We start from the raw sequence: 21,924 nt of genomic DNA on the forward strand, positions 1-21,924 counted from the left end.
ACTGATACAGACACATGCACAGAGACACACACTGACACAGACAGACATAGAGACACAGAGAGACACACATGGAAACAGAGACACACAGAAAAATACAAACAGACACACACAGAAACAGACAGACAATCACAGACAAACAGACACATGAACAGACACACACACAGAGACACAAACACAGACACACAGACACACACACACACACAAACACACACACACACACACACACACCTTCCTTACATTTGTTCTGTCTTCTTGAGAACTCTGACTAATTCACAGCAACTTTCAACTTAGCACATAAAATACTGTAAGCAAAACTACAAAGCAAGTCTTTAGTAAACTTGACACCTGGCCTTTTGACTATTAGCCTTATTTTTTTTTTATTAGAAATGAGATTAAGAGTATTGAATATACTTTAATTTGTCTAGGTGAGGTAGCAATAATTTTCATCCCATCAAGGTGTTTTCAAATTTGATAGTTTTAGCTATTTCTCACCTTTATTGAGCTAATTATAAGCAGTCATTTATCAGCCATGGGGTGATAATTTGGTATGTCTATCAACTGTAGTGATCAGTGAAAGTGCTAGGGATAGCATTGTCTAAAGCACCTATTATTTCCTTGCAGAAAGCAACGAGTATGCTCTGAGTGTTCTTGCCTGTCACTTTGGACTGTATAGTTCAATACTGTCAACTATTCCCACTGTTCATGTAGACAGCAGAACTTACTTCATGCCTGGCTGTTACTTGGTTCATGCTAGCCTGCTTCTCCTCACCTTCCCATTTCTCTTTACCCTCTGTTGCAGTTAACCACTGCTCTGCTTTCATGTCTTTTTATGGTAGTTGTATTATCTTTAAAATAGGTTTAAGTGTCAAAGAGAACAGGCTGGGTGTTACAGGTTAGATAAAAAGCTGCGGCTAAGAGTTTAAGAGCTGATGAGGCATATACTTACTTAGATTTGGACACTAGGGCAACAGAGATGTCCCCTGAAAGGCTTCACTTAGCCAGGGATTGGGACAGATACTGGGACTTCCTATTGTGGTTATGGGTGAGAGAGGGAAGGAAGAATGGGGAAATAGAAGTATCCAGAGGGTCCTAGAAACCTACAAGAAGACCATTAAGGCTGGCAGATCTGGACTCAGGCAGGTTTGCTCAAACTACTGTACCAACCAAGGACAATGCATGAAGTAATCCTAGAACCCCTATCAAGATCTAACCAATGGACACCACATTCTCCACAATTGCTTAGAGAGCCGGGACTAACTCTGTCATGAACTCTGGTGCCCCCTATTTGTCCACTTCCCCTTGGTGGGGAGACCTGGTGACACTCAGAGGAAGAGTAAGCACGATACCAGGAAGAGGCTGTGATCTTATAGTGGGTGACAAGTCACCTTCTGTTACAGACCTCGGGGAGGGAAATAGGATAAAAGAGGAAGAGAGGGGGAACAGGAAGTGAGGGGATTACAAATTAGATGTATTATGAATAAATTACTTAAATAAAATAAAAAAAACAGCTGATGAAATGGAGCTAGGTAGGCATAGTGTTTGAAAAAGGAGGAGCCCTAGTCTGGGCTACATAGTGAGTACCAGGCCAACCTAGGCTACAAAATGATACTTTGATGGTTAGTATTAATTGGTTACTTGACAGAGTCTAGAATCACTTGGGAGACTGGCCTCTGGACATACCTGTGAGTGATTATTTACTTTCAGGGTAGCCTCTGAGGATGTCTTTTAGGATATGTTGTCAACTCTACACAAAGAACTATAGGCAACTGAGTTAATCTGGAAGACAGAGAGGTGTCCCTATCCAGGGAAGAGCATGACAATTGATTGTTCAGGTCCAAATGGTTAGCACTGAAAACATATATACAATTAACTGTGTAGACTGAACAGGTTATATGTGGTAAAATTTACGGATATACAAATACACATATGCATGCAATAACAACTGATAAAAAGTTATGAATTTGAAGAAGTACAGACAAGGTTGTGTAGAAGGGTTTGGAGGTAGAAAAGGGAAGGGAGAAATAACATTAAAATACAATATCAAAGATAAACAATAACAAAAAAGATGTTGTCTTCTCTGTGTTGCTGTGTGGAGAACCATTTTATCAGTGGTTGAGAACATTACTTGGGTAAGGATTCCAGACTTTACACTGTGTAGAAAGCTATGAAGTTAAGGTTAACAGGAATTTCTATAAGAGACATTTTTCTTTGTGAAAATCCTAACACCTAAATAAATCAGCAACTTTATTAACGAAATATCTGTGGATGCAATGTCCTTTTAAAGTCTGTTGTCTTTGTTTTTATCAGAGGTAGTTAAATTATGTTTTCTTTGCCTTACAAGAAAAACAACCTTTTAGATGATGATATTTTCATCATGTTGCGTGAGCATCTGCTTGTGTGTGCATTTGGTGTGTGTAGAGAAGTTGGTTTCTCACTGAAGCTCCAGTGTTTGCCACGTTGCAGTGATCTTGCTCATTGTTTCACAGGGTTGTACACCATTCAGAAGCAAAGAAGCCTATACACAGGGAAATTGTCACAAGACATAACAAAAATAAGGGAATTTTAGAAGGTCTTGATTGTTATGAATAACACAGAGTGTAAGAATGAGAATGCTTTTGAAACTTGAATCATAATTTTAAGTGGAGACCTGAAATATCTTCTTTGTGTCCACAAATTTTATCCATATCACCACTAAGGTCAAATCATAATGAGACATGAAAATCTAAGCTAAGGTTGGATGAGGAGTTGACTGACTGACCCTTCTGACTTGGAAGCTTTTATTACAAGCCTTTGTGTTTCCTTCTGCTTAGTATCCTTCACTATCCCACTAGTCAGATGTAGAATTCCATGAAGATTTGCTTTTCCCTTTTTGTATAACAGTGCTAACTTATAGATAATATGTCATGATTGCTCTTTAGGGGGCACCTAGCATTAATTCAAACACTAATACCTAAATGTTGAGGTCCAGAAACTCTCTGATTGCTTACCCAGATATGGCAGTGGATGAGGAAAACTGTAGTCCTGAAACAGAAACCTGTCCTCTGGGGCATAACAAGGCCACAAGGGCAGGGAAGTTCTGAAGGAAGAACTCTGTTAAGAGATCACAGATACTGTTTGAATTGGCTCTGCCTACAATGCCATCTCTATAGCTAGCCAAACAATATATAAACAGTAAAGGGAAAAATAAAAATTGTTTGTTCTTGAAGTGAACCCAGTTTTGTCTGTCTATGTACCATTATTCTCCTTTCAATGTCCTGTGATAAGCACAGCTGCACTGGCCGCAACATCTATCCAAATACCAATTTCTCCACCTTTGCTCTACCTATCTACTGGGTACTAATTCAATGCAATTATATTTGTCAAACACTAGAAATTCACTCTCAATGCCATATTACTCCCATCATCCAGGATACCTTATTCCAAAGAAGTTTAAAAAATTCAATGGAAATATGGCACAGCAATATAATCTCAAAATTGTTTGTGCTAGAGCAAAGCGGAGGCTCAAGTAGCTGGGTAGTCACAAACAGCTCCCTATAGTAAGCAACCAGGTATCTATAACCCATTATCTCACTCATGGGCTGTCCTGGAGAACGAAAACAACATATAAATCAATCATGAAACTTCAGAAAGTTACACAATTCAATTGGCAATGGCAAATAGTATAATTACACATTTTATTTACTGACTTTTTACATGAACTAAGTCAGCAAATACCAATGACAATAATTTCATTTTGTTAATGCTGACATTGGCTAGAGCTTGGGAGTGTAGCTGAGTAGCAGAACACTTATTCAACAACTTCAAGGCCCTGGCTTCTATCTACACACCACACACAAAAGCTGTTGCTTATAGTTTGAAATGAAAGATGTGTTTAGGCAAAGATATTTCTATGGTAACTGTTATGTGAGTAGAGCGCTTTGTCACTGAGCCCTGATGCTAACTGCCATATCTTAATATGTCTCTAATAATTAGGTGAATTGGAGTCTAATTTATCTATATCTGTGGATACAGCAATATGACCTCAATATGTAGTGTGCATGTTAAGAAATATTTCCTTTATTCATATGTTATTAACTAAACCAATAATAAATACTTGTAATAAACAAGTAACAGTTTCAGAAATGTATAGAAATAAAAGAGAAACAAGGAATTGTGAATAAAAAGAATTGTTATAACATCTAAGAATGCTTCAATCTTTTCTATATATCATGGTTCTCATGAAATAGGAACCCAAAGATAGCCTATTTTTCCTTGTTTAATTATTTACTTACTTACTTATTTAATCACTTTACAGCCTGATTGCAGCCCCCTCCCTCCTTTCTTCCTACTCTCCTGCTGCCACTCTCCATCTCCCCTTTCCTTCTTCTCAGAGAAGAGGACCCCCAAGGGGTGCCAACTTACCCTGGCACCTCAAGTTACAGCAGGACTAAGCACATCCTCTCCCAATGAGGCCAGACAAGGCAGTCCAGTTAGGGTAAAGGACCTGCTTATTTTTCTATTCATAAATATGTGCTACATATTTCTCACATACTCAAAATCTCAAAATCTCAAAATTATGGAACTTATATCCTATTTTCTCCAATATAAAATTGTTAAAATATTTTAAAACATTTAAAGAAATCATAAGCAATAACCATCAAAGCAAAGGACAAATACAAATTTAAACCATGAGAAAAGCAAAAGGATAATGACTTTCACTATCAGCCTTCCCCCAGTAAGGAAAATCCTTCAGAAAACATCTTACTCTGCACGTTTGTACTATATATATTTTAGAAAGTACTAGGTAATACACATCCTGGTCCAAATCTCAAGAAGATGAGCTGGAAGCAACCCAAGGATTTTGGCTGAAAAATCCAATCAAACAAAACAAAGCAATGAAGAAATACATGTGTTTTCATAGGTCAAAAACTGAAGCTCTCTGGAGGCTAAACCATCTTGATAGGAGAGATCATTAGATCTTTAAAAACTTTGTTTGTGGTGCCTATGAGTTGGCTCAGTGGGTAAGGACACTGGCTGCCTGAACAAACAAACAAACAAACAAACAAACAAACAAACCCAGATCTTACATCATGGAACTCATTACTTCTGCAAGTTCTCTTCTGATTGTGCACACAAACATGCATGCACACACATATGTGAATATATATATATGTGTGTGTATATGTGTGTGTGTATTATGTAATCTGTATGGTTTTCAACTATATATAAACACTCATATAGAGCCACATACATATGCTCCATTTTGTAAGAAATACCTCGGTATGGATGTTCGTCATGTTTGCCACTCTCTAAGGACTTATAGAAGTGATGATTACTGGGGTTAGGGTGCAGCCAGTATAGCCGCTGCTAAGTTACCCATGTTTCTGTAACTAATAGGTCACTACCAAACAAAAAGGGCACAGAAAAGTAGAAAGGGTTGTACTTGGGATGGAGTCAAAGGAATGAATTGAGACATAAAAATGTAAAAGAAAAGAAAAAAATACTTTTGTCAAAAATACATACATGGAAGTTTATTTATTCATTTGTTTTGTTTTTCAAAACAGTTTTTCTACATAACTTTGTATGTTTTGGAACTGATTATGTAGACCAGGTTGGCCTTGAACTCAAAGAGATCCGCCTGCCTCTGACTCCTGAGTACTGAAGATGAAAGCAGTATACCAGTCTACTCTGATAACTCATTAGCCTTAAAAAAATAATAATCACCTTACAGATTACATATATGACTTTTTCCAGGTAGTTATACTTACTCTTTGGTGGGCTGTATGCCTGTGTGCATATGATATTGAACACACACACACAGACACACAGACACACACACACACACTTCTTTCAAAGTAAATGTTACTATTATTTAACTCATTTCTTTAGAAACCTGTACCTATATAGTATATGATTGGGTAGTAAGTCAAAATTAGGCCATACATTTTTGAAACAACTAAAGAAATAATTGATTTCCAGTAAGAAAGTCAAAAGAAGCGATCATGTGAAATTTGAGTAAGCATGGAGTTTGCTTCATTCTACAGCGTCTGTAAATGTGTAAGGAGATTTTGTCATATTTACACTTTTTGGCTTTCTTTTTATTTCCTCCCAACAATGCCAGATCTTTTACAGTGTATGCTGTGTGAAGAGACCAGGCTTATAGTTGCAAAGATGCATGGTTTGTGCTATAATCTAAGTATTGGTTGCTGAGTGCTACAGCTATCTTTGAAAAATAGAGAACATAACACATACAGTAACAGCTCTCCCAGAATCAGCCAAGTAGCAAAATTACATTTCTTGTCTATGAAGCAGCTGCTGAGCATAGTACTTTGTATGAGAATGGAGGAGCTCTTTCCATATACATAAATTAGGAACAGTACTTTGGGGACTTATTCTAAAACACATATGTAGTTATGTTACAAACTGCTTAAAACCACTCTTCTTTCCTGCTCCAGGATAAAGAATCACATCTTATCACAGCCTGCAGGGCAGTCTATAGACATTCACATTTCACTTCTCACCTCTGCAGTGTCTTCCTCATCATGTTCTTCACCTATCTGTTCAATCTGTCAGGCTCATTCCATATCTCTATTCTACACACACACACACACACACACACACACACACACACACACACACAGGTTGTTGCTCCCCAGAGTCATCCAAACACCTCTACACTTTACTTTTTATCATTGTTCTGTTTGCCTTGAGTAGATGCTGTCTCCTCACATCATATAAGTATGTATTTGCAAGGCCCAAATGTATAGCTACATAATTCCTGATTTTTCCTCCCCAAAACTTATGTCTTTTAGAGACAAAAAGAGGAGGGACTAGAGAACAGGTTGCGATAAAACCAACTAAATATTTTAAATAACATTCATCAGTAAAAATTGTAAACTATCTTCACAGAGTCTAGAACGCAGTGCCCCCAGGAGAATCCAAATCACCTTTTTAAAAACTAAAATGTTAGCCAGTATTTATATAGAAGACCTATACTCCTCTAAATAACTGAGGCTTTGAAAAGACATTTACACATCTATCAACTTACATGTCATCATTAGCTAATTTGATGGCAACTTTTCTGCATCTGTCTAGAACACTTCAATTTCCCCTTAGTATGACACTAGCCTTTGTGTTAAAAATAGAAAGGGAGGATAATGTTAATAAAAAATACACAAAGTCTATGCATGGAAAGAAAATTCTTACAGTCAGAGCTGTTGCCATGAGTCAGATAAAGAGTTTCCATAGAATACAGTCTTTCTGCAACAGTCTGTCTGGGTCTTAACTTATCTTTAAATAAGTGTTGCCAAGTAAAGCTTCCTTGAACATTTTCATGTCTAGAATTTTAGATCAATTATGACAAGGTGATGTTCAAAAATATTTTATCAATTTTCAACTACCTGTCTTGTTTAAAATATTTATCAGTAAATCATGTATATCACTATGTTATCTGCCAATCATCTATATATCTATTGATATATACTATAACAATAATCTATTATCTATGCATCTATATATCAATTATCTAGCTGTTATATATTACCTATCACTGTAGAACCTACCAATCATCTGTGCTTCTACGTCTATTATCTATTTACCTAACATCTGTCCATAATATGTCGTGTGTATGCTTTTATTATCTAATGAACTATTTATTTCTTTATATCTAAGGAAAGCAAAGAATTAGATCTTATTACAGAATTTTTCAAACAAGATTCATTTGAGATGTTTTTCCTCCTGCTACCTTGTGCCCTCTCATGCTATTTCATCCCAGACAACTCCTTTCTTTTCATGGACATTTGACCTTTTGCACTCCACACTCACTTTTCTGATACCTCTTATTATCCTTTTATGGTCACCTAATTTCATAGTTATACATATCCACACAACTGTTTATGACACACTTACAAAAATGAAAGTTCATATCTACATACTAGAGAGAATGTGGTTTTTGTCTTTTCATATCAAGGATGGAAAGACAAAATAAAATTCAGTGGCTAATGATGAGATTGAACAATAAATATGGAAATAGTTTTTCAGCTGTCATTGCAATAAAACCAATATTTTATCTTGAAGGTTTTCCCTAAGGAAATGTAATATATTTCTCTTGGTTATAAATCTTTGGAGAAAATGAGAGGTGAAAGGCCTTCCAAACCTGACTGGGTAAGATGGACGTCTACACAGATATATTAAATTCTTAAGCAAGGATAAACTCATTTCGAAGAAGAGCAGAGTAAAGGATTAAAAAAATAAGTAGTTTGTCTGGACAGTTATATCAGAAGTTTCTGTGTAGGTGATGAAGAACTTTAATGAATGACATTGTACATTTTAAGCCCTTTTCTTGGAAGTCTTCCAGTTCCACGAGCTTCTAGGTGTGCTGAGAAGGCAGGCAGGGCCACCACAGATTGGATTCCCCAGAGTGCACTCACTAGCTCAGTTTTCTAGTTGGGATGTATGTGCTTTCAAAGTGATTTGAATCAGCATTTCAGGATCTTCTGTTAGCAGACACCAAATATTATGAATAAAGTTGAAATGTGTGCTAGTCCTGATGAAACTTGAGGGTTGTGGGAGAGGGGCATCCCTTTCTTGAGTGGAAGGAGAGGAGGAAAGGAGGAAGATGGGATTGAGAGAAGAGGCAGGATAGGGATCCAATTTTGATGTAAAGTAAATAAATTAATTAAGGAAAAATACTTTAAAGATTGTAACCTAAAAATTAGCTTTTCCCAATAGCAATATAGGAAAACACTGATTTTTAATATTAATAAGTAAATAGATCTTAGAACATTTGCTTTAGAAATATAATTTTACATTTTTACTTATTTATTTATTATAACATATTCATATTACATCCTGATTGTTACTCCCTCACTTGTATCTTCTGGTTCCCACCCTCCCTCCCTCTTCTGTCCTATTCTCCTTCTCTAGACCTCTGACAGAAGAAGATCTCCTCTCCCACCATCTGAACACAGCCTATCAGGTCTCATCTGGATAACCTGCATTATCTTGCTCTGTTTGCCAGCATGGTCTCCCCCGCCAAGGGGTGGTGATAGACTCAGGAGCACCAGAGTTCATGTCAGAGGTAGTCTCTGCTTCCCCCACAGCCATGAAGAATGAGCTGTCCATTGGCTATATCTAAACAGGGCACACAACCTCGAAATATAAATTTTAAAACCATAAATATCATAGGAAACAGAGGATAGATGTCTTTTGTGGTTTTAAGAATTGGAATGCTTCTGAGATTCATAACACAAAGCTCAGAAGCCATAAAGAAAAGTACCTATGAAATACAAAATTTAAGTATCTATATGAAGAAAGACCTTTCTCAAGAAGCTGAGGCAGAATGAAATGTGAATGACTAATGTGAAACATAACAGCCACTTAATTACTAGAGTGTAAATATGTTTTCCTAAAGAAGAAAACATATACTGACAAAGGAAAAGGCCAGACAGTTCATAGAGAAAGAGGAATGCAAGGTTTTTAAGCCTAGGATAGTTTTCCTTCTCACTATTAAAAAATATGCAAATTAAAGTAACAATTAGAAGTCATTTTCACATATCAGGAGGAGTGAAGACTCAAGAGACTAATAATGGACAGTGTTAGCAAGTCACACAAAACAAATATTCTCACATACTGGAGGTTCCAAATTTATATAGCATTTGTTAGAGTAGAAAATCAATTAAAAGCTCAAATCCACATTATTTCTCATAGTCATTTCACCACCAGGAGTGGCTGCTATAGGAGTCAGTGGTTCACAGTCACAGTGCTGGCGTGATATTAAATGTGGAAATATCTTAAACGTTGACCCTGAGCACTTGAGTGTGCTAAGCCTTTAAAGTGCTGAAACATTTGAAAATCCAAGAGCATGTGTTAGCTTTAAATAAAAATATAAAAAATGAATATAAAATAGAGCATGATATATTTAAAGTTACTGATGACAAAACTGTATTTTGAAAGAAGTACCTGAAAAATAAAAGTAAGTGAACAAAAGCTAAAGTGAGACAACACTGACCAGTGTATGTTACATTTTTGCTACATTTGAAAAAATAGGATATATTTTAAAAGGAGGTAAGCATCTCAAATATTCTTTCCTTATAGTTCCTAATATATCATAGAAAGTTTTGTTGAGGATATAGTCATTTAGTGAAATGAAATTAAGTGATGGTGGCTGAAAAAGTCATCAATTTATACTTAGGTCAATATTCCTTAACCCCTTGTTTATTTCAAATTAGCAAGCAGCCAAAGACAACTATAGACAACTTGCCTGACAGCTAAGAACATCTTAAAGTAATCTATGAGTGATTATTTTTACACTGGCTTGGAAAAGGGAAAAAAGTTTGCCTACTTTACAAAATGGAGTGCCTAGTCGAGTGATTAATCAAGAAGTTAATCATGAATTTTTGTATTCTTAAATAAAATAATTCACCTATAGAATTATGTAGGTTTGCAAATTAAACAAAGAATCTTTTCCTGAGTGCTGAACAGCTGAATCATTTTGTATGTTTTCCCCACAGTGGTATTTGGGACATGAAACAGGTAATATGAAATAATACGAGTGTCAACTGTCGACTTCTGAAACCTTTGAGCTCTATTAGAAGTCTCATGGAGGAATCAACATGTGATATAAAATTCGGGACTTATTTGCTGGTACAAATGAAAATCATTAAAAGTAAACTCTTAATATTAGATTAAGGTCTAAGAAACCTGCTGTCATACCAGGTGAAAGATACCTTGTTGATTTGGAATTGAAAAATATACTGTGGCAAGAATTACTGTGAAATAATATAATGGCTTAGAGAAGAGACCTTAAGATTTTATAGCAATGATACTCTGTGGCCTTGGGCAAGTTTTAAGTGCTTAAATGTTTTTTTGTTATAAAATAATCAAAAGCTGTGTTTGACTTTCATATCTGTATAAAATTGAAGGTAACACAAAGCTGAAGTCTCCTCTAATAGTCTTTTAATATTGTGATTATTATCATCATAGTCCAAATGAGATTCAGAGAACAGGGAGTCCTCTGCATTGACTCCTGTAAACTATTCAGAGACACTAAAGACGAAGAAACAATTAGATTTCCTCCTTTCAAAAATACAGTGTTCCAGTGGTGGTGATTAAAAAGAAAAACATACATTTTGTTAAAATATTAGAAGGAGCAGGTACAAAATATGTAGTGCTTTATCATACGAGAAGCACTTACACCCTATAAGATCATACCAGGAGAGTCAGAGGCTGAGACCAAGAGCATCCTCTTCAAAGAAATACTGCCTGTACTCCTCATTGGGGGAGAATATAGATGGATTCCATGTTGGTTTCAAGAATAAAATCTATTCTACTCATTAGAAAATGTAAGTGTGAATAAGAGCTTGTCTAAATGGTAGAAGGTTCCTTGATGGCTGTGATACTGAGCCTTTTGTGTGACTGAAAATTCATTGTGAGAAGCTGCCTAAACATGGAAGATTATCTTTGTATGTATTCATGCTCACAAATGCACTAGCCACTCAATTTTGTAAAGTAGTCAAACTTTTTTCCCTCCTCCAACCCAACATAAAATTAATCACTCACAGAAAGTTTCCTCTTTTAGGGCTTTGTAAGGCTGATAAGTACAACCTTGGGTTTGTGTATGTAAATTAAATAGCTATCTGTGAGATCAAAAAGAATTTCTACAAAGTATTAACAAAAATATAAAACATATATAAACTTTCTAAAACATCACCAAAAAAAAACAGAAGAACATTGAAATATTAAGATTGACTCTGTAAAATATTCCACTATTACTGAAAATTTAATTGAATTCTGAAGACAAGTGAATTTTTCCTTCATTCTTCTTATTGCTATTAACAAAAATTCCTACTTGGTAGCTATCTTTCTCTTGTGTTGAGTGTTAAGTAACTTACTCATTCTTACTTTAAAAATTCAAACTCTTGTTAAAAAGCCTGATAATTTTGCTTTCCTATTTCTAATTAAAAGATAAGAATGGTCTTGACCAACACATTAGTGAAACACTTGTGGGGTTCATAAAGAAAACTTTTGTAAATTTGTTTTTGGTCCAAAGCATAAATGAACAGTCTAAAGAGAGTAGATAAAACAATCTGCCAAGGGTGTTAGAGTTTCCTTTAGAGTTCATGATTCTACAGCTGCCTGCAAAGCCAATCTTCCTTTACTTGAAGTATTCCTACATCTTTTCTTCCAACTCCATGACCCATTTTCCTTCAGCGTTCATTGCTTGGTCATTTTTCTCTCCTCACTTTGTAAATATTGGCACATCTAGTGGCTTGGTACTCCACAGTACTTCAGTGCTGTGCTCCCTGGTGCTCTACAGTACTTTTGTGCTATACACTCTGGGTGATCTCATTTCCTTCCATGGCTCTTGCCCTCACTGAATCTGCAGTTAGCTGGGACTAAGACCAAGACCTCCACTTATGCCTGACATTCTACCCTGCATCTTTCTTGGGTGCCTTCAGCAGCTCAAATCAACCAATCCACATGAAGCTCACCTTCCTCATCCAGATGTCTTCCCTGTGCTTATTTCTTCTATTAGTCAGTATCACTGGTAAAACATTTCCCTCTCAGAACGAAGATGTCAGCTAATGATATTTACTCTCACTACACTGTTCCAACACCCTCCCATACAGAACTGGCCAATCACTAAGTCCTGTAAAACCTCTATTTGGGGAGTTATGAGCTTTTCTCTGTCCCTGGTGCTTCTACTTTAATCTAAACATCCATCACTTTAAATTGCATTACTCTGACATTTAACTAATGGGACTTCTGCTTTCCGTTATTTACCCTTCCAATATGGTTTCTTCTGCCACCACATTGCTCTTTGTAACATGCAAATCTCATCATGTCCTTATTCAGTTCAGATAATCTATGAGTCCCTCTTTCCCCTCCATGGGGTCTCCTTGCAACAGTTATAGATTTTCTGCAAATCCACAAAGACTCGTCCCAAAGCAAACCTGCTTCCTTCTCATGCGCTCCATACTCCTCCCAGTCCAAACAGGTTCAAACAGACCTGGCTTCCCACCCCTTGGTGTCTTTTCACATACCATCTGAAACCCTGATTGACAACATCATGAAATGTGCCAAGCTCAGTGTACTTACCATTCCTGTGTCATATCTCTTACTTTCCCTTCATAGCACTTTATCTAGTTATGCCATAATCTATACTGGACCAGACTGTCTCTTTCCTCAACATTATTAGCTCACAGAGGGTAGCAGCTACTCTTAAAATGTTTTGTTATCTGAGTGGTTTTTTTTACATAATATCTTAGACAGAAATTCTCTTCCTGAATATGCTTAATGAATAAATGGACACATCCATTATTTAATCTCATGAACGAATAGATGGATTCTTTACAAAATATGACTTTATTCTTTACTTCATCATCCAATGCCATGTGATTAGTGAACAAATTGCCCAGAACTGTCTTGCTCTATTTTCTCCTAAACATTGCAATTAGGAAATTCTTTCTTCTGTCCAATTCAAGAAATTTCAATAGAGATATTTTATTTTTCATAACCTTGAGACTTCCTGATAAAATTTTTGGAGTGGAACATAGGAAACCTGGTAAAAACACCTACAAAGTCTCTGACAAGCAAAGAAACTACTTTGATCCAGAAGACACAATGCTTAAACATAAGGCCTGTTGTTCAGACTGTTTAATGTAACATAGGTTTGGGTAAAATTAAAACACATAGTGTGAAAACAGCCCTAAAAGTAGAGTGTGCTCTAAGAATGTAAAGTAAGATCTCATTTACTTTTTATTTCAAAATCAAGAAAAATGATGCCATTCCTCTGTATATATGATATATAGAGATGACTTATCTGTAGATGTAGGCAAATGAGATATGGGTGATGGACAATTTCTCATTGGAAGGAAATGAACATAATTTCTCTGTTCCAAAATAAACAAAACTTGGAAAAACATCTATTTTGAAAAAGTAAAGAGTTTTCTGAGACTTTATGAAAGTTTAAAAAACTTTCTTGTGACTACCCAGAAAAACATTAATTCCAAATTATATATTATAAAACCTCTTATCATGTGCAAAAACGATAAACTGAAGCAATGTGATTCATTGTTTTGTCATTAATCTTAGAATGGAAAATAGAGGAGACAGAAAATCACAAGACTAAAATATTACGTAAGATCCCTATGAGCATATACAGGGGGAGGTAATCCCCCTCAGGAACAGTCATAGGGGAGGGGAATAATGGGAAAATGGGAGGGAGGGAAGAATGGGAGGATACAAGGGATGGGATAAACATTGAGATGTAACAAGAATAAATTAATAAAAAATTAAAAATTAAAAAAAACCAGAGGGAAAGATTGATGTAGATTGTTTCTTTCAATTCAAACCATGAAAGACTCATGAATTGCAGCTTTGTAACTACTTTTTCTAAACCTAAAATGCAAGCACACATAATTCTATTTCCTATCTTTTATTTGAAGAATACAACCTTATCTTTAGCATGTTTACGATTATTACTGCAGTCCGCCACAACGTTTAAGCACTGTTGATCTCTACTGCAGGTCTACTGTAAGACATCCTTAGCCTCAGTGCGTTTTTACTGATGTATAGGGGGAACTTCCATGAAGCGTGTTGTATATAATTTCATATCCTCTTTACATTTAAATTAACTAAAAAACTACATCTCATATATCCAGTTACTTTTTCTATTGTGCTTGAATATTTCAAGTTGGCAAGTAAACAAACAAACAAAAAAAGTTAGATTTACCTTCAATATAAAATCAGATATGTGCAAATGGATCTCTGTAAATTCAAGGCCTGTTTACAGATCAAGTTCCAGTACAGCCAAGGCTACACAGAAAAATATTGGCTCGATAAACCAGAGAGAGAGAGAGGGAGAGAGAGAGAGAGAGAGAGAGAGAGAGAGAGAGAGAGAGAGAGAGAGAGAGAGAGAGAGAGAGAGAAGTACTGCTCTAATGCTAGTACTCAGGAAGGCTTAGGCAGGAAGATCATTAGTTATAAGTTAACATGTGCTACAACAGCATTATTCTATATCAAAATCAAACCCACCGCTTTCTTCCTTGTTATTATAGTATACTATACAATGATCTTTTTCAATGTTTGTAAGTTCTCCATCATCGTCCAATAAACAATTGAGCATACTGTTTAGGCAGAGAAGCTGAGCAAACCAGGGACACCATAGAAAATACATCAACCAAATACTAAATGGCTGGTCCTCTCCGCAGATTTTGAAAGTAGTAATCACTCTAGTATCGTCTAACTTTCCTTGGAATTTTGGCTACATGTCTGGTTGATCATGTATTTCGCAGTGTCCATCTTAAACTTAAAGCATCATTCCACAAATAGGATGTTGATAGGTAATACCACAGAGGTTGCCTCATTGAGTGATTGTTTCTAATAGGTAATTTGAATTCATAATGTAATGTCTCAAATATATTTGTATTTTTAAAGGTTTGGTGATAGACAAGTTTAGTATTTTGTTTACTAGTTTTGACAAAATTTAACAAATCTTATTCTCCAAGCTAAATATCTGTTAAATAGTGGAAATATATCTGAAAATTTAGTCTGTTGTAAGCTATATAGAATTTTTTGTAAGAACATTATCAATCTTTCATAGAGCTATATTGATATCTATATGAAATAAATTTATTTAACTATTTTAATTAGGAAAAACTGACCATATTATAATTTATCCCTGACATGTCTGTTTTCATCATTTTGTGTACTTTGTATAGATCACAATTATGAAATGTATATATTCAATGATACTGAATGTTTAGGTAAAATGGTTACTTATTGCTCATACTTTTTCTTATTGAAAATGGTTATAATTTTTATTACCTATACTTCTTTGAATATCTTTTATATTACTGAGTGAAATTTAACCTCCTATCAATATGAATATATGGCAAGGAAAAACAATATTTTAATTTAAACATGTAAAAGTTGCTGAAGATAAAATATTGTGAGCAATAAAATTAGAAGCAAGCTGGTATTTATACCCACAAAACTGTTCTGTTTGAATTAATCATGTCCAGTTTTACAAGCTGGTGAACTCCATACATCTAGTGGTTTAGTGATACATAGCCTTTTTTGACAACTAACTTAATTTTTATCCTGATAACCATCATTATATTATATCTTTTCAACAGGTAACTGACACACTGTATTCTTAAGTCTTTTTTTCCCTCTGAGTATAGTTCTCATAAAAGTAATTAAATATATTACCCTGGCTAATGTCCTTTATTCATACAGAGAAGAGACTGCAAGTTTATAAAGTGTCAGTGTGAACACATAACAATTAAAATAGATTAGGTGTAACACATATTGTTATTTATATTCATTCTAAAACAACAAGGTTAAAAAATCAGGCTGTGTCACTGCAAAGAAAAAAATCATATTAATTTCCAAAATACTAAATTTCAAGATCTATCTTCATCCTTGTGTACTCAAAGGAATAAAGTTTGATAGATGAGGTTACCTTAAAGTTACTGCTTAGCATTCACCTTTAATTAGAGTGGAGTCACATGTGCATATGCTTTGGGTTAGTCTATCCAACAAGCACCAACCTCCTAACCCATACTTTTCATCTGACTGCTCCTAAATGCAGCTTGGATTTGTCGTAAGGGCATTTGGTACAGTCATTTGTCAAAAATAAATATACTTGTTTTACTAGAAAACATTTTTTCTTTCTTACAATTAGCTTTTCACTCTATTTTTAAATATCTACACAGAACCAAATATATACGAATGTGAAAAGCATTAGCTTGCCAACATTGCGTAAAACTTAGATACAGTTAAAGTTACTTGTTTTAGTTTTCTCAATCTCTGCATGTTAAAAAAGAACATCCTCTATATTTCATACTTTTAAAATTCTATTATCCATGAAACCAGCTGTTACATTGTCAATTTACCAATGCCTTGCCACTACCATTTCATTTCATGCATAATTTATTACATAACTAAAATACTCCTAGTTTAGTTGAGACTGAGTGGGGTTAACTGGTGGTACGGCAGCAGAAAAAAAATATCACTTTACAGTTTAAAAAGCTGAATATGATTGTATAACCACTGCAAATCTTAAGATCTTCATTTGTAAAAACAAAACACAGTGAACTACCCCATTTAGGAAATTCATTCAAAATTAAACGATAATATTCACAAGTGGACAAACTGCCCTCAAATATATTTGGACAATAAATTAGTTTCCAAGCTAGTAACACAGATCTTGAAAAAAATCTTAGGAGACACTCAAGATAAATACAAAATACAAAATAAATAACAATCATTCCCTAAAAATAATGAGTAGAACTGTGTAAAATGTTGATATCTCATTTAATATTTGGCATATGGAGAAAATAATTCATAAAATTTATGAATAACCATCCACATACCTAGGTATAATTTATATGCATTTGTCTTACAATAACATCCTTTTGCTTTAATATTAGTTGATCATCAGGTAAAGCAAACAAGCAGTAACCACTAAGCAGAACTGAGAGTAAGTGTGGGAATCATAACAAATATTGAAAAACTGTCAAAAGCTTCAACAGCTTCATGAAATTAAGTTCTAAAATGTAGTAGTAAACAGAGTTTCATAAAAAAGAAAAAGAGAGGAAAAGATTCATCCTGTTATCTGGTAAGTGAATTAATGATAAATAAATCTGAATGCAAACACTTTAGTTTATGACATAGATTCCTTTCTTCACTTACAACATTATTTTCTGCTTTACTTCTTTCCTTGTTCAGTTTATTTTCTTGTCCTGACAATTGTTTTTTAATTCCCTTTACATCCTGATCATTGCCCCATTCTCTCACTCCTCCCAGTCCTCCCCTACTTCCCTTTACCCCTCTTGCCTTCTTTATTCTTCAGAAAATGGGAACCCCCCTCCCCATCCACCCCAGCTAATCAATTCCTGACAATTTTTAATAAAAAGATTTTCTAACTTGGTGCAACAGAAATAAAGCACTCATTTAATGTAGAAACCACTTCTACATGTCTCAGATAAGCTAGAAACATTGTTATAATACAGTAGAATATATGCACAAAAAAATGGGAAAGCATCTGAAATATGCCCACACTTCAAGAACTAAATGCAAGCCCAGTGCCTTTGATGGGTCACATCTTGGTGTTTTACATTAATGCAATTAGTTGGCTTCTTTTTCCACATCAAGTTACATAGAATCTTGATGGGGACTTCTTTATAACTGTTCCCTTGTAGCATTACATGAGGTCACTCATTTGGTTTCACTGTGTGGGAAATTCAACTGAGTTGGTTTTAGAATTCAGGTAGATGAGAGACTAATGTGACTGACAACATGGTAAAGCTTCATGGGGTTCCATGCACAGACATCCATTAAGATAGCAAGAGACTGAGCAGCCTTAAAATGACATCACTGCATCTCATGTAGTGTCTACTGGCAGACTTAAATGTATTTCTCCACATCACCAGTCCTCTGGCATCCTCATCATGGCCTTTACTACTGGGAAGATCATGTGTCTTCTTTAAAAGGCAGATAGGAGCTTACTCCAGCAAAAATCAAGGAGAAAGCAAAAGGAAAACACTAGACTGAGTACAGTTTTCACTGGCATGCAGCAGACAGGAACAATAGTAAAATGTAATAGTCAGTGGAAACAAAATGAAAAGGCAGAGAGGAGGAAAGGAGAAAGGGAGGGAGGGAGGGAGAGAAGCAAAGGAAGGGAAGGAGAAGGAGATTAGTTGAAAATCCCAAAAACAAAATCTTTTTTTAACTATGATTTTTCTCTAACATCAGGGAACTGTTGGAATCTGAAATTTTTTTCTAGAAAATTCTTAACAAAGAAGGAAATCCCACCAGCTCGTTTCAATTCTCTTCCAATTTGGCTGTAACTTATATTTTACTTACAGGCATTTGTCACAGCAAAACTGTTCGCTGTCTCAATGTTGTCCACATGAGGTACCAAATTGAAAGGAGCTTCAGAGGCATTTGGGCTGGTGTTATGAAGAAAGATTGCCAATCTAAAAGCAGTGTATTCCTGGTCTGTGTTTCGGATGAAGAGACCGCCTATAAAAGACAGTAGGAAACGCACACTCAGTGTTCCGTTTTAAATGTTTCACCTGGCCCCATGACGGCCAAATGTTTCTCCAACCATAAGCATACACAATTAAGGAGCTCTGTTGCCACATCATAGAGGCTGCCTTTTGTCCCTGCAATGCACTCTTAATGTTTTAGTCCTCAGTGCAGCTCAGCTTTTTCTTGTTTCAATATGTCATGATCACAGTAACCTGAGACCACTTGTATGTCTTGCTTTCTTCCATCTGCCTTCTTCAGGATTTTCCCAGCACATCACTACAACAGCCAGTTCAGGATACCTCTCCTCACCAGTGAGGATGCAGATGAACAGAGAGGAGATTTCCATCAAAATACAGGTCGGAGTGAAGGAATGTGAAGGCACACAAGAAAGCAGATTTAGAAAGGAAAGAACTTAGCTTCTCTCCCTGCTTGGGTGTACCTGTCCCAATTAGTTCGGTTCTGTGCACATTACACAAAAAATGATGCAGTGTTTGAGGCAGGGCTGGGCTGGAAAAAATTCAATAGCTGAGTCCCATCAGCAGACAGCAGAGGAAAATGACAAGGACAGTGGCAGAGGAGAGGGTCTCTAGAAACGCAGTGGGGGGCCCAAAGAAATCGGAAGAGCAGAAGCTAAAGTCAAAAGGAAAATAAAAACAAGGAAGGTTCCTCAAAGGGGTCTAACTTTTCAATCTGCCAACTGGTAAGGCAACAAGGCAAGAGACGCGGGCAGAAAACGCTTTTCCTCCAGTCTCTTTCTGTAATAGCGAGAATGTTGCAGCTTACAGAATAGTGAGAAGTGAGTTGAAGAACAAAAACAAAAAGCAAAATAAAACTCGCTATTCCTTCTTGCTCTAGTGAAAAACATTTAAAGAAATGTGTATAAAATGCAACCAAACTCCACGGAGGTTCATTTATTTATTTTTTGTTTTCTCTTTGCCTCAACTTCCTCCAATCCCACTTTAACGTATTGGAGAGCAAGATGGAACTAGTGTTGGGGCTGAGTGTGCTAGTCTGTGTCTATCTGAACTTGCACAGAGAACGTCTGTAAAGAAAAGGCGCCTCTGCAACTCATTTAACTCACTTCAGCCACATGCACCTCTCCCCAGCCAGTCTTCTTACCTATTTGAACGCTGCTCGGAAAGGCTCCCATGGCGAGTCCCCAAAATCCAGAAAACAACAAGACAATCTGCCTGCAAATAATCCTCATCTTCTTTGCTCCTCTCCCTGGCGCGCTCTCCTCTCTTTCTCTCACACTCTTGCTAAAGGCTCTTCAGAGAGGCATTGAAGATGATGGCGCTAAAATTAAAAAAAAAAAAGAAGAAGAAGAAGAAGAAGAAGAAGAAGAAGAAGAAGAAGAAGAAGAAGAAGAAGAAGAAAGAAAGAGAAGAGAAGAAAGAAGAAGAAGAAGAAGAAGAAAGAAAGAAAAGAAAAAAAAGAAGAAAAGAAAAGGAAAGAAAAAGAAAAGGAAAGAAAAAATAGAGAAAGAAAGGTTTGGGTGCTTTGAGGTTATGACAGCTTCCCCTCAGCAATCCATCGCCAGCTGCCAGATGTTTCCCGCAGTCTCCATAGCCCTGGGGGAGGTTTTCTGTCCTGCTGATAATGTTCATGCAGAAGATGGTGGTGGCGGGTCTAGCTGCTGCTCTGCTTCCAGGGATGAGACATGCGCTCTGTCTGTGTCTCACTTGCGCTCCCCGGTACACAACCACATCGATGCGGGCGCTGCATGCGCTTCGCAGCTCATAACAGACCCCCGCCCGGGACACAGCATCCATGAGCGCCTCCCGCACCTCTCTACCCAAGCGCGCTCTCCTGCCACCCGCGCCTTGCTCCTTGCCCCTAGCCCCACGCTCCTTGCCTGTCCCCTTCCCCCAGCTGGTGCTCACCAGAGCGCCCAGGTCTCCAGGGAGGCTCCCGAGCGAGTCTGCGGACTAGGGTTCTGGCGTCCCCTCTCCAGTCTCTGGTCCCCTTTCTCCTTTCTTCTTGGGTTTGCCGAGGGACCCGCTCTGGAGATGGGCGCCCCTCTTCAGCACCACTCTTTTTCTTTTTATGCCCTACAAGGCGCCTTTGGCTTCTTGGTTGAGCTTGGCAGGAAACTAGCCCGGGGGGCCGGGTATGCCAGCCCGGATCCCGGGCTGGGGGGTTGGAGAGGAAGTTAGCACCTCCCCATGGTCTCAGTCCCCTGCCGCATCCTTGCAGGCTCGCGGGAGGACAGGCTGCCTCCCGGCTCACAGCCTTTTCCTCTCAGCCTAGCCCAGCCTAGCCCACTTCTGCCATTGGGCTGCGGGCGTGCACGGGAGCGCGCGCGGGTGCGCGACAGGGAACTCTAGTCCTTGCTGCATCTGCAGCAAAGATTTCTCACCAGCAAACAGCTCGGGAATCTGCAAAGCCCTTGATGGGAATGGATGCAGAAAAGGTGGTCATCGGAGGAGAGGAGGGAAGAGGGGCACAGGGCAGCCCACAGGGGTGATGAGAATGTGGTCCAGGAGGGCAGAATTGGAGGAGGTAAGGTTGGGGTCAGAGAAGTTTATACATGGTAGAAAAGGGAGTGTGTGTGTGTATGTGTGTGTGTGTGTGTGTGTGTGTGTGTGTGTGTGTGTGCGCGCGCGCGCGCGTTAGAGAGAGTGACAGAGAGAGAGAGTGACAGAGAGAGTGACAGAGAGAGAGAGTGACAGAGAGAGTGACAGAGAGAGAGAGAGAGAGGGAGAGAGAGAGAGAGAGAGAGAGAGAGAGAGAGAGAGAGAGAGAGAGAGAGAGAGAGAGAAGAGATTAACACAGTAAGTGGTTACCTTCAAGAAACAGGATGAAAACAGATATGAGAACTCAAAGAGATCTCTAATATGCTCATAAAAGGGCACTAGACAGAATTAGGAATGAACATTGAGAAGTGTAATATTTAAAAAAAAA

General features: G+C 37.1%; 1 protein-coding gene across 2 annotated transcripts in view; it reads right to left on the reverse strand.

The window, feature by feature from the left end:
* Gria4 (glutamate ionotropic receptor AMPA type subunit 4) overlaps positions 1 to 21,482 on the reverse strand; it is a 370,469-nt gene extending 348,987 nt beyond the window's left edge. The window contains exons 1-3 of one of the 2 annotated variants that reach the window (XM_051155874.1): positions 20,904 to 21,482; positions 20,140 to 20,316; positions 18,853 to 19,011 (exon numbers count right to left, since the gene is read on the reverse strand). In XM_051155874.1, the coding sequence (XP_051011831.1) occupies positions 18,853 to 19,011; positions 20,140 to 20,227 (247 nt within the window). In that variant the 5' untranslated portion in view covers positions 20,228 to 20,316; positions 20,904 to 21,482. The remainder of the gene's footprint in view (positions 1 to 18,852; positions 19,012 to 20,139; positions 20,317 to 20,903) is intronic. The other variant, XM_051155873.1, reaches the window with a different exon arrangement.
* Between the last annotated feature and the right edge of the window lie 442 nt (positions 21,483 to 21,924).

This window comes from Acomys russatus, chromosome 14, assembly GCF_903995435.1.
Source record: "Acomys russatus chromosome 14, mAcoRus1.1, whole genome shotgun sequence".
Taxonomy (NCBI): domain Eukaryota; kingdom Metazoa; phylum Chordata; class Mammalia; order Rodentia; family Muridae; genus Acomys; species Acomys russatus.